We start from the raw sequence: 14,392 nt of genomic DNA on the forward strand, positions 1-14,392 counted from the left end.
TTTGTACAACTGCTGGCCGAGCGGTGTGAGCTTCAGAACAAAGTCATTAACAGAAATCATGCATTGGGGAGGTTGCTGTGAAAATGTTAATGAAGGGCTACTTATGCTAATACTGGAGGACAAAAACCCCTCAGTGTGCAGGTGATAGACATCGCTGGGGCTGGGACTGGCCCAAATGTGAGGGTGGGACAGCCATTCTGATTCGGTGCTATTCGAGAAGTTCATCAGGAAGAGTCAAAGTAAAACTGCACAGCTGGAGGGCTGCCGGGAGGAGGGCCCTGGCTGTCCCTCACGTGGGCACTGAGGAGGATGTGTGCCCTGTCTGCACAGCTGGCACCTCCCAGGTGGGAAGCAAGTAGGGCAGACTGGGGTTGGCTCTCTAATTGCATCATCTTCCTGTATATATCCTTTAACACGCCATGGCATTCATCAGAAAAAGAGAAATATTTCCATATTCCATCTCTCAAGCCCTCTCGCAAATAGCAGTTGGGCTCTGGAGCTGCGGATCCACACATTTAAATTAAACAGAAGTGAGGGTGCAAAGCCTGGTTTAAGGTTGGGAGAGAAGCAGAAGTATATGGTACTTTCCCATAGAAGACTTATACCTCTTAGGAGGATAATAAGTTTATGTCAGGTTAATTACTCCTAAAAACTGCTGCAAAAATAAAATACTATAACAATAAAGTTTTCACCTAGGACTAGAAATCTTTTTCAACTACAGCAGATTCCGCCAAGTAGGAGTAAGCCACATTGTTAATCATTTCTTTTAAATGTAACTCAATTTAATATGAAAAAACAACCTTCACATTGAAAACATCTCCCTTCAAGGGCACATTTAGCAACTGAATAGAAACCAACTGACCACCATTCCTACGTCCTGTCCCTCAGGGTGGAGGCAGAGATTAGCACTTCAGGCACTCTTTTTTTGTTCTTTCTTTGGGGAATATGAGAATCCCAACACAATGTGCCTCATCAGGTTTCTCCAGGCCGATTGCAAAATTCCAACAAGTGTATGCTTGTGTGAAACAAGCACGTAACATTCAACAGATGACCGTTCAACTCCCATAACTTCTCGCCTTTCCATACTTCTATATAAACTGGCTTATAATTCCATTTAAAAAGAGATAATTATTCTCATGCAGATTTCTTTAAGGTTTCCTATAAAGCACAAAGCAGGAAAAAGCTATGTGGCTATAGTGTATAAGCTTTTAAAGAGAAATACTTTGAAACAACAAATTCAGACAAAAGAAACCAGCACTAATTAATTTCCCCCTTCAACTAATATTAAAAATGTCGTTTGCCGGTAAATAAAAGGTAAATTCCATATCAAAAATATATTGCACGCTAAATGCCTGATCTGGAAAGTGGAAGGATTAGGAGTTCAAACTTAGACATGCAATCAAAGTCAGCACTTACCCATTTGTTTAGAAATTAAATACTTCGGGTGCTCGGAGAAACAGCAAAATCTGGTCCTCCCACATTTGATCTCTGCAGAATTTTACACTACCGCAATCATTGCAAGGTACACAAAACTTTTAAGTAGAGCAAATAAGAGAAAAGCCCCTACCTTGAGTTTCTTTTCCCCCCTTCAGTTTTTGTCCACTGTAAATGGCTGCATCTTTAGTAGTCCTGGCTACGAGCATCTATGCTGAGAGACACAAAACGGGCTTTCTTTGGCTTGCTGGTGTGTTCCCAGCCTTTTATGTGGTGTCTCAGGCTGTGCTTGCTTAATTCATTCCTGATTCTACTCAAAGGAAGCCCAGCCTGGCGAGCCTGGCGTTTGAGTAATTGCCGAAGATACTTTTGACTGTAGGAGAAAGCGAACCACCTTCCACGCCACCCACAAATGTAAAAGTACATTCAAAAGCCCAGTGATTCCTGATTCCAATCTATTATTTTGTGTAATAATGTCCCAGGACAAATTCAAGCACATAGCTGTGATCTTAGAAAATCCACCCTAAGAGCAACTCTTCACTTGAGCTGAGCTTCATTTATGGCTATTTATCCTGGGCTTTACATAGCTCTGCTGAATGGTTGCCATGACAACTTGGTAAACAGGACTGAAGTGACCAAAGAGGGGTTTTCTGGGATTGTTTTGTTTAGGGAGAAGAATGGTCGCTTCAATGCTTCCTTTACTAAAGTTTCCTCTAAAGGTAAAGCTGCCTTTTTATAGGTCTTCAGTGGGAGAAGTTCTCAAAAGTCAAAGACGATGCTGGCAATGGGTGCTCCAGCTGCAGGCGGTGGTCAAAGCCAACAGGGAACTCGAGTGGTGATCAGAAACACAGGAAGAATTACTGAAGGTTACCGAATGCCAAGCGGGCACTTTCCAGTTAGTATGCAGCGGAAATGGAACCATTCCCAAAGACTGCAAGACTAACTGAATGTACAGAGGCGTCAAAGAGGCTGGCATTCTGGATAATTCTAACAAGTCCTGGCTCCCTAGTGGATGCTTTGGCCTTTGTCATTCCTTTGGTCTCTTGTACACAAAACAGTATCATTCATATTTTATTGTGTACAATAGACATTTCATTCTCAATGTTTTACTCTTGGGCCAGGTGATCAGAAACTACACCAACGTTATAAAATATTTTACTAGAAAAAAATGTTCATCACATTATGAACAGATAATGAACAGCTGGCATTTTGACACATCATGACAGTATGCATTTGTCAAAACTCAAAGAACCGCACAGCCCAGAGTAGAAGGAAGCCTGGTGAAAACTTCAGACTTTAACAATAATGTAGCAATACTGGTTCGTTAATTATAACAAATGTATCACACTAATGCAAGATGTTAATAAAAGAGGAAACTATTGTGGGAGGTGAGGGGTATATGGGAACTCTGTACTACATGCTCAAATTTTCTGTAAATTTTTTAATGTTCTACAAAATAAAGTCTATAATATATTGGCTTTTAAACACTGATATAAAAATGTTCATCCCATAACAATGTCAAAGACTAAAGGAAATTAAAAAAATAAGTAGATAAAAAGACTTCTTGTGGCAATCTGCCCAGAGGTTTGTGACTTAAAACTAGACTTGAAAGAGAAAAAGTTTGAACAGTCTTACATTTTTCTGTGATTCAGCTTAAATTTGGGGATGAAGTAAGCTGTAAAAATGTTGAGTATATTCTACACCCTGAACACATAATGTAAATATGAATTATTTCATACAGTAATATGTAGTTGTTTCATGTCCACCTGACCTCATTTAATGCACGTAACTGCCTTCTTAAGTAGGTACTGTCAATATGCACACATTAGAGACAAAGCAATAGTCCCCAGGCCACACAAGGTTCAATGATGAGAGGCCCAAGAGAAACCTCAGCACACATCTTTGATCTATTTGTTTCATCCCATGGCATTAAGAACTCCTGTGCCTGGAGGCTTTGCAATATCCTTCCCACACTAGGAGGACTACGATATATCATAATGCACTAGACTCAGGGTACCCCTGACATCTGCGTCTCAGCAGGAATGGAACTGAGTCTCCCATGACCTTGGTGCAAAACATGAATGACCGAGTAACCCAGGCTCTGCAGGTTACCCAGGGGGCTCATGGAGGGAGAGCAGAAACAGCAGGGGCTGGGGGCAGTTGGGGCGGTGGTAAACATGGCCCTGGGCAAACAGTCACAAAGGAAGAAACAGGAAACAATAAACAAAATGAAAACAAACACAGTCGGTAAAAAGGCAAGCAAAATTCTGCAAAACCGAGTTGCCCACAAGAGCCTTGAGATTGTATAGTACAACGTGCTGATGTTCAAATGAAAATTCTGAGATAAAATTATGCTTGGGAGATTGTTGACTGCAGCAGGAATGTATATTTTCACTTTAAAGGACATTTCCATTTTAATCTCTGTTGGGAAAATAGAAGAACTTAATCAGGTCTCCTCGCCTCGGGCGGTTGGGGGTGGTGCAGCATTCTTTGTAAGCAAGTTGTGGGTGGGTGGAGTTAGTGCGCATGCGTGGTGCTGCGGCTTGGCTGGCGTCTGCTTTGGGCTTCTGCCCGCTGCCCGCGCAGCCATGCTCTGGAACCTCTGGCTTCCAAGGACCTGCTTGCCAGTTACCTAGCTCATAGGCCTGCGTGTAAGGGGTCTGGTGACCCGGCCTGGCGTGTGAGAGGTCTGGGAACCCAGCCTGGTATATGAAGGGTTTGTAACCCAGTCTGGACAATGGGCTTGAGGGGTCTGTGAGCTCCAGACCCAGCCCTAGCTCAACAATTGGCCCAGTCGGCAGGATTACCAGCAGGTAAAAAAGCCCGACAACTGGTGTAGTCGTGTAGCTTTACAATCTCAAATGGCCAGATGAAGACCAGCATATGGAAGATGCAGAAATGCAGACTTCTTTCAGTACAAGTGAGGCCTTTACCATAAGAGGGAAGGGCTTTAAAAAGAAGGGCTGGCCGGTGAGGAGCTCAGTGTTGTAACAACATGGTCAAGGGTCTGGATCCCGTACAGGCCAGGTGCAAAAAAAACCCAGCCAGCCAACCAACCAACCAACCAAGCTGCAACAGGCTGTCTTTAGGTGTAAAGGAAATTATTTGTCCCTGTGGCGCCATGGCTAATGTCTGGAATTCTGTCAGCATCGCCAATTGTAGTGCTCTTAATCTGTTCATGACACCAACTGTCTAGCTACACGACCACGCCCAGTTGTTGGGCTCTTTTACCTGCCGGTAATCCTGCACCACCCGGGCCGATTGCTGAGCTAGGTAGGACTGGGTCTGGAACCCACAGACCCCTCAAGCCTGTTCACAGACTGGGTCACAAACCCTTCACACACCAGGCTGGGTCCCCAGACCCCTCACACGCAGGTCTATGAGCTAGAACCCGCCAAGAGGTCCGTGGAAGCCGTAGGTTGGAAAGCATGGCTGCGCTGGGTTCACCTGAGGCAGACGCCTGCCCACCTGCTTCACTAAATCTCTCTATCTCTCTATCTCTCTCCCTCCCTCCCCCTCTCCCTCAAGAACACAAGAATAATAGCAATAAAACTAAACAGATACATTGGCATGCATGCGCACTAATTCCACTCACACACACAATTTGCTTACAATGGATGTGCCAAACCACACCCAACCAGAACCCAGGTGAGGTCCCTGACCAAACTATTGTATTTTCCCAACAGTCCCTGAGGGTTATTTAAGAAGAAGGAAGATGATCTCTTTGTGTGACATTTAAAGGAGATAACCAGACCATATTTCATCAATCCTCAATGTAAGTATGTTCCCAAGCAGACATTACTGAAATCAGGATGTATCTCAAACTTGCTGTCATCTAAGCAGCCACTGCCACGTAACCCTGTGCCTGGGTATGACTGAATTATCACACCTTTTCACACTGTCTTTGTGAATTAGAATTATGGATGCTGTTGGAACTACTCACCCCAAGCCCAGCTATCCATTAAGTGTAGTCAAACTATTACACTACAGATTCATCAGGGAAACAAAGTTATTTTAGCTGCAGAAAGGCCTGGAAACAGTGGCAAGGTATATATGTGTGGTGAACAAATTACCGCCATTTCACCACTTTGTAAAGCAACAACCAAGACCTAAGCTGCAAGAGAACATCGTACCCTAGTGTAATAGTTGGTGCCTTTGCTTCCACAGTGATAGGTAATAATAATGGTGCATTTGAAGCTCATGGAGTCCTCGCTTCAATAAAATACAGTTATAGATAATGTTTGGACTGAATGAATGATACGTAATTCCAGAAAGTTCAATCAAAATGTTAAAATCCAGTGTTTAACCTTTCAGTTTAAACCCTTGTTATGTGGCAGATCCACACACCCAGACCTCCTTCCTTCTCAATCATGGCAGGTAACAAATGTTCTTGGGGAACACCCCACTTAGAGACAAAGTATTTGAGTGTGAAGCACCAGTCCCCCCGACCCACAAAGAAGAGTTTGTGAATGAGCCCCTGGTGCTCTGCTCGGCTATTCCAAAAGGGCCTTGAACCCTGGGGGAGAGAAGGGGTCAGCTTAAGGAGGGGAGACAGGGCAAAGTATCACGTTAACATTAAAAAATTGGCCCCTATTAAGAGTATCACCCCATACTCACCTATCGGTATATCCCTAGGGTAACTTCCAGCCACACAAATCAAAGATGATCAGGAGGGAAAAACATGCCAAAAATAAAATGAATTAAATTAACGAGAGGGGAGCCGTGGCAATATAAATTAGAGATAGTGTATAAGTTCCTATCTTTGGCAAAGTTGAGCACTGCTGTACCATGAGTGACTCTATAATGCACATTTATGGGCAATCAACTGAACACAAACTACAGCCTAGACACTGCACTACGTAGCAGGGCACAAAGGATAAGACAGGCCCTGCAGAGGAGTACTTGGTCAGGTCTTCTCCACTTAGGGAACACGCTATTCACAACGTAGGATTAGAATAGAGAGAGATCAAAGCCTAAAAAGAAACATAAAGGAAAAGTTGCTGGAGAAAAGCTCAGTACAGCTAAGGAGAAAAAATAAGATGAATAAAAGGAGACAGAAAAAGATGCAGGAAAAATAAAATAGGACCCCAAATTTAAAGTACAGGGATTGACCCCTGGTCCTTGGTGTTATCAGCACCATGCTCTAACCATCTGAACTAACCAGCCAGCTATTACCAAAATTTCTTTCTTTTTTTTTTTTTTTGTCGTTTTTTCGTGACCGGCACTCAGCCAGTGAGTGCACCGGTCAGTCCTATATAGGATCCGAACCCGCGACGGGAGCGTCGCCGCGCTGCCAGCGCAGCACTCTACCAAGTGCGCCACGGGCTCAGCCCCCAAAATTTCTTATGAAATATTTGATCTTTGTTGAAGAAAAAAAAATAAAAATAAAAATAACAAGAAAAAAAAAATGGCAGGCAGCACTGGATTACACAGATATCGATCCCCAGAAAGAAAGGAGCTAGATTCATTCAATTCATTCATCAAATTACTGTGCCTCTGGAAACGTAAGGCTAATGTTTCCATTATGTCCGCACAGAGTTCTCACTGTGTGTGGCGGGGGAGGGGACTGTCATGAGCTGTCCAGGATGTTTTCAAATGAGGGACTGAGCCTGATATAAAAAGTAGCACCATGCAAGACAGGGATATGGGGCATCAGGATTCATTAGGTTAAAGGTGCTGACATCCTCCAAAGTCCTTGAAAGAAGGCGTGTGTGACAGTTTATTCGTCCTCCTGTCTGAGGGCATGGAGACAGATGGGACTTCAAGACTGACAACCGACAAGGCCCACCACGGTCTGGCTAACTCCAGCTTCGTTCTCTCACCTGATAGTCCATTTTCCAGCAAATATGCCTGCAGTCCAACTGACAGACCTCTCGGTTTCCCTCCTCTGGGGCCTGGTCTCCAGCCTCCCCTCCGTAGACACCTCTGCCCTCACACTGCCTCTTTTCCCTGAGGTAAACCTTTCTCCAAGAGGCCACCTCTGCTAGCAGCCTTCCTCCACCAGACCCCAGCTGGGGAAATTAAGTGACCTAATCCCTGCCTTTTTGGAGAACACTTGACTGACTCTTTGAGAGTATTGTGTCAAGTTAAAAATTTAAAGATGCTGCTGCTGGAATCCAGGATGTTTCCCTCCTGAACCAGAGTCCCTGTCACACCACACCCACAAACAATAGCAAGGAGAGCCAACCAGACACGTTCCAAGAGACAACCATGACTGACTCTGCAGGAAGCGGGCCCTCCCCTCACATTCAGTGCCTGGAACTGCGGGACAACTAGTTCATACATTGGGCAAGGCTTCCCCATACTTATCAGGACTGTTCCCTTCTTTAAATCTGTCCTAAATCTCCTCAGGGTTTTTCTGAAGAATGCTAATGAGAGACTTCTCTGACTAGAACTTACTTACTCAAATACCAGGCAGGGATGCCCTGGGGGAGAGATTCTGATTAGGCAAAGAAGGTTCTCTCAGACACAGAAATCTCTTGTGGGTGGTTGGGGGCACTTTTGGCCAGCTACTGCCACCGCCTAAGCAAATCACAACAGAAAAAAGCAAAAAGGCCACATCACCAACTGGAAATTGTCTAATGGAGAAAATTACCCTTTGTGAATTCTGGAAATTCTAAGCTCAATGCAAGAGTATGTCCTTTGGAGACAGCCAAGGCAAAGGACCAGCTGGACCAGCTCCCATCAAGAGATATGTGTTTTTGTCCACTTCATAATTCAGTGCCAGGAGGATTTCCCAATGAGACTAGTGAAGTGTCTTTTATATAACACCCAAGATGAGAAAAACGCTGTTTCTAAAAAAGAAACAAGTCCACACATTGTTATGGCTGAAATGACATATGTATTCTAGCAGTTCACTTGAAAGTCTCCCTTTTTGCCTCTGCCTTGCAAAACAAAACACAAAAAACCCAAATAACAAATAACCCAAATAACAAAAACCCACAAAGGATTTCTAGATTCCTCAGGTGCAAATGCCCCTTCTGGCTTCAAACACTTGCCCAGGAGGGGATGCAGCCTGTCCTACAAGCCTCAGACGGGGTGGGTGCCCCAGCTGGCAGGGCCAATGCAGGAGTCTCGAATAGCTCCAAAAAGCACAAAAGCAGCTACTACTTCAGTGTTTCTAATGCCATAGTTCTCTAGGCCACAGACTTTACAGCTGCCATTCTCATCTCTTTTTTGGTTACAGAACCTGCAAAAAAAAAAGTACCTCTAAAGTTTGCCAAAACCCACAATCTTTGTTCCTGAATGATGCACAAAATAACTCCATGTGCACATATTTAATACAACCTCCCAAGCTTCTTGATGAGCCAACTGGAGAAGACGACAAGGTGAGAGGAGACTATCTCATCCCTCCATGTTAGAAATACACACTCCCCATCTCCAGAGAGAGGACAGGCAAGATTCTCCCTGTGAAATTTCTAGAAGAATCTATCTTTGGGCTAAAGAAGTTTCTAAGAAACTTCAAATGAGGGTTGATTACATATGTTTCATAGAACGTAATCAGCAGTAACAGGCCAATATTTTCCATGGAAGCAAAGTGAATGCTAACGGGGTCATAACATCCTATCTCCATATTCTAATTACATCGTGACATCTAAAACCACACCTACCTCTTCAGCCTCAGACAGGCTGGCTCTTGTGCCTGTGCCTTCACTTTCTGGTGCTTTTAAAATGGCACCAAGATTTTTTTCAAAGTCTTCTACAGCCCATCTCTTAGTGTGTTATGAATCAGTGTTTGCAGTAAGTCAGGAGATGTGAAGGGCCGAGAGCCAAAACAAATGGAAACATAAGGTTAAGTTGGCTCATTCTTTAAAATACAAAAACCAAAGCAGTTAGGTACAATCAAATCTCAGCATGGAAAAATAAACCTCAAAAAAGAGGTAATTTCTTCAATATTCTGGCTGCTGAAGTGTTTTCAAGCAGGCCTAATTTCAAAAGCTATTACCAGTTGAGGGAAAAGCTAACTCTGTGCCATCTGAGAAAGAAAATAAAAACACTGGGGACTGAATTTTTCACACTGAAATTTCTATCCTTAGAATACCACTGCCAGAGTGTGTTTCCATCTCACTGAATCTAAGATGTCAATGATCGTAAAACTGCACGATTATGTTTCATACCACAAGGAAGGGATTAAAAGCTTCCAATCAAACTATGACTCACCAAAAACTAAGACGCATCCCAGCACCAAGACTTTGAAAAAAATACCTTGCATGTCTGCAGGATCAAGTACGGTATCATTACCCCTATCATAAAAAGGGGAAAAAACACTGACAGAGACTGAGCAGCTCCCAGGGGTGTGTACCCGAAACACAGAGCTCAATGATATTGTCTTATAAACACTGCCCACTGGGGTTTACAAAGCACAGCAAGTGGAATATAAACCAGCTTACATGACATACTGCTACACACAGAGAAAGATATTCTATTAATTTCACACATTGTGTATAAAAAGCTATATACTGCTTATGTTGCCATTTTTGTGATAACCTAATATATTTTCATATAAATTTGAAAAATGGAAAGATGAGCTACTTCTTACACTACCAGAATGGTGCACATTAAATCATTGCAGACCTTCTATAGAAGACCAGTCTCAGCCACTTTATGTCATACAAATGCCAAATTCTCACCATCACACCTCACCATAAGGTAACAAACTGAAAAGGTTACTCTTCATTAAAGAGATGTCCAATTTTGCCTTGCTGTAGAAGCCAGAGAATTCAATATTGCGGTTCTTATAAGTACACATCTCTAAACTATAAATGAGAAATCAATGTAATACCAATTGGCAAACAATGTGACAAATAAGATCTAGAATCAGCAAAGTTTCCAGAATATAACCCAAGTCTCATGAGAAACAGTTCAGTTCTGATTTCTCACTGTAATCCTCATGAGGATGACATCTAGTTTTTTAACAGGAGGGAACTCTTGAAATTACTACTTTCTGGGGGTTTTCTCCCTTAAAAAGGATTCCTAAGAGGCTAATATTTACCTAATCAAAATAATTTAAATTTATTAACACTTTAAGGCAAGTTACCCATTTAGCTTTGGATTCAGCAACTCCATTTATCTAGTACTATATTTTCTTCGTTTAGGTAGCTTCTCCTTTTTAAACTCATATTGTTTCTAATCAAGTTACAACATTAAAAAGCTAAAATCACAGAGCCTAGACATTAAAATTTACAATAACCTTTAAGGTGTCTTCTAATTAGTTACAATAAACTCATTAAAGTAGTTAAAATTCAGCATTACTACTTAGATTACAGCCTCTGCATCATGTTTAACCATAAAGCAAAAGAAAAGAAAACTAAAAACATCAACCACAACAAAAAACACACATATATGTCTTGTAAAAGGCATATCACACTCTGCAGCTTGTCTGAAAAATTTGAAACCAAATACTAAAAAAAAAAAGCCTCTCAATGTTGCCTTTTAAAATGGATTTCCCTAAAGTGTAATGGCATCATTCAAAATCAGACTAATAGGATCAAGGAACAAAGGGAATTTTTTCATTTTATGTCAGGTTATAATAATGTCGTATCCATTTCCAACCATCTACAATGAAAGGACTTTGGAGAAACCAAATCTGTGAGTAACCACCCCAGGAGACTGTGTCCTTGAAGACAAGATCTAGTCGGGACTGTCATAAATCTTACCTTTTGCATGTTTGGTTTGATACAGCGAACAAAGAAAGGATTAGAGGAGCTTAGCGTTGCCATTAAGGAATGCAGTGAGTCCTATTAGAAAGGAAAAGTATGTTGATTTAGTTTTCTTATTATGTCATTTTTAAATTTCTCAGCACCCTAGGCACTTATCAGAAACAAGAATAAAAAAAACATAAATCACAGGAATAGTTTTTTATTTTTAATTGTCATTCTAATATAAAACAAAGCATAAGATATTACAATTAATTATAACTGAAATTATTCCATAATATACAAAATTGATTCTTTGAAATAGTGTAATTTAAAAAACCATTCTGTCAACAAACAAACAACCTTAGGATATTTCATGTTTAGTACAGAAAAACTGAGAAGTATCACCACTTTTCCACTGTAATTATTTCTCCTAATTCATTATTTCCATCAAGATGACAGTCTATGCCAGTACTTCACTGGTCTTTGAGCCACAAGCCTTCCCTTATCGTGAAATCACCAGGCCTACAGACTTCAGCTCAATCCTTAATGCTACTTTTCTTTCTCAAGTTTTGCTATTATGGAGAATTTTTTAATATTTACCAAAGCAGACAAAAGCGTAAAAAAGATTCCTCATTACCAGCTCCAGCTCCTGGATAATCTCATTTAATCTGATTCTTGTCTCCAAACATACCATGCCCACCCCTTGTAGAAAAGCAAATCCCAGGCATCATATTTCATCCACCAGTATTTTAGTATGTGTTATTAAGGGCTAAATAAGTTTAAAACATTATGTAACTACAATATCATACCTAAACAGATTTAACAGTAATTATTTAAATTAATATTAAATTGTGCAATGGTCTCACATTTGATACTAAAATGCTCAACTGTCTCAAGTTTCATAATTTTAAATTGTTTATTTTTTGCATTAGAATGCAAATATCATTCATGCACTGTAGTTAGTTGATACAACTTTTAAGTCTCTTTTAATCCATTGGTTTTCCCTCTATTTCTCTATTTTTTTTCCCTCTTACAATTTTGCTGTTAAAGAAAACTGGATTGTCTACAACACTACATTGATTGGTTACTTCTCCACTCAAAAGACTAAGATTTCTCAGAGGACAAAACGTCCTGTCATTCACAGCTCTTCATATTCTGGTACCAACTTAAATTCTCACAAGGCGTCCCTGTCCTGCTGGCCTCCTAAGAGAGGACTCACTTCCCTGTCTCTGGACTTCTCCCGCCCTTGTCTCTACCTGGAATGCCTGCCCACCCTTTTCCATTTCTTTCACTCCTGGTCCAATTTAAGTCCCAAATGTCGGCAAAGCTTTCCAAGATACCTGCAGGTAAAATGAGTCTTCTAGAAAAAGAAAACCTAACACCTTCACTGGGAGATTAAGAGCTTAGGTGTCAGAGTCAGACACACCAAGTTTCAATCCAAATCCTAGCTTCAGTCCTCTGAGGGACTGAGTGGATCTTCATTTCTCTTAACCTCAGTTTCCTCATCTATAAAACGGGGACAATAGTATGTACGCATAGCATTACATGAGGAATGAACAAGGCGATGTATATAAAGTGATTAGCTCAATGACTGGCACCTACTAGGTATTTAATAAATGGTGGCTATTATTATATCCTACCTGGGTCAAAACTTCCCTTCACACTGGACCACTGAATCCTGCCAGTCATGTTGGTGTGGACCTGGCTCTTCTACTACATCGAGCAACACACCTCACCCAGAACGCAGCCCTACCTATGCATCCATCATCAGGAAGCAGAAGACAGACAGCCCCGCACAGGGCAGATTTAATAAATGTCTGCAGACTGACGTGCCTCCATTTACCCTTCATGTTTAGGGGATTTTTCTCTTGATGATAAAACAGACAATTAAGTTATGGAAATGGTCTTCACATGCTCTACCTCTAAACTCTATAAAATGCTTATATATTAAGAATGTTCCTTATTTTCCCTAAATTCTGGACATCTGGACAAGGTAACTGATGTCAATCTTATTTAAACATGCACTCGGTCATTATTCCAAGTTATACTGTAAACATACCTGGGAAGAAATATACCCTATTTTTACATGAGCCTCCTACATACAAACCAGAGTGATCCCAAATGGCCAAACAGACTTTCTTGAGAAGAACTGTTATTTCAAAGCTTAAAGTACCTATTTCTTATTTTTTTTTTTAAAAAAGATCTATATGTTTTCCTCTAACTCAAAAAAAAGTGTGCTTTATTTCTAAAGCACTGCCTGGTTTAAAAGCATGATATATAAAGAAACAAAATTAAATAAATATTCTCATAGACCTCACATATACCCAATTCCCCTTTAAGTCACAATAAGGATTAATTCCTCAAAGCTGGCAGTGGAAACTAACCTTGAACTGTGAGCTGACTGTGGGCCGCCGATGTTTGCTGCCACATTTCAAGGTATCCTGGTTGTTGCGGCTTGAAACATGTTCAAACAGGTCATAGATGAAGTCAAATCTGTGTGAGGTGAGAGCGGGAGCATCGTGAAGTGCACACACCCGTTATTAGGTGCCGGATTACTGTAATTACAGGGCACTTTCCCACTGATAACTGAAAGTCATACATGGAGGCCGGAAGAACTAAGACAGCTTCCAAAGATTTCAAACCAACCACTGCCAGAGAGCTTGAGGCACTGGAAACATGCACCAGCCCTCAGAGTGCCAGAGCTTTGCAGAGAAGCAGACTGAGATGACAGCAACCCAGTGTGGCATCCCGCTTGGGAGTGATCTGCTTTCTAGAACACCACATGAGATTCTGAGAGCCTCAGTTTCCTTGCCTATGGAAGGGGTATATCTGTTTTGCCCAATTCACGGTGATGCAAAGATCCAACCAGCTAACCAACAAAAAGGTGCTCCTGAAGAACACACTCTATGAGCAGACTAGGGTTCAAATCCTGCCTCCACCACTTCCCAGCTGTGTCACTTGAGCAAGATGATGTATTTCTCGCTAGGCCTCAGTTTTTTCATCTGGAAAATGGGCATAACTGTAGACTACATCCCCTAACACTGGGGTGAGAACAACATGAGAAAATGTATGCAAAAGGCTGAAAATATGGTGTCTGAAAGATTGTAAGTGCTAATGTTGGGTCTTTTGGGTTTGTTTGTTTGTTTGTTTGTTTTTTGCGGCTGGCCAGTACAAGGATCTGAACCCGTGACCCTGGGGTAATAAGGCTGTGCTTTAAGTTCTTATTATTAAAAAGTTCTGTAAAATATATTGCCACTATTAATAAAGCAGCTTTCCAATAGCTTTTTATCTTCCTTGCATGGAAGATATTATGCGCTAGA

At 41.5% G+C, this 14,392-nt stretch overlaps 1 protein-coding gene across 1 annotated transcript in view; it reads right to left on the reverse strand.

Annotated features, from left to right (window-relative positions):
* Positions 1 to 14,392, reverse strand: part of MYO10 (myosin X) — a 206,684-nt gene that overhangs the window by 63,064 nt on the left and 129,228 nt on the right. Inside the window, exons 18-19 of the mRNA XM_063085311.1 lie at positions 13,457 to 13,565; positions 11,091 to 11,171 (exon numbers count right to left, since the gene is read on the reverse strand). Of these exons, the coding sequence (XP_062941381.1) occupies positions 11,091 to 11,171; positions 13,457 to 13,565 (190 nt within the window). The remainder of the gene's footprint in view (positions 1 to 11,090; positions 11,172 to 13,456; positions 13,566 to 14,392) is intronic.

The sequence above is a fragment of the Cynocephalus volans genome, chromosome 2 (assembly GCF_027409185.1).
Source record: "Cynocephalus volans isolate mCynVol1 chromosome 2, mCynVol1.pri, whole genome shotgun sequence".
In the NCBI taxonomy this organism is placed as follows: domain Eukaryota; kingdom Metazoa; phylum Chordata; class Mammalia; order Dermoptera; family Cynocephalidae; genus Cynocephalus; species Cynocephalus volans.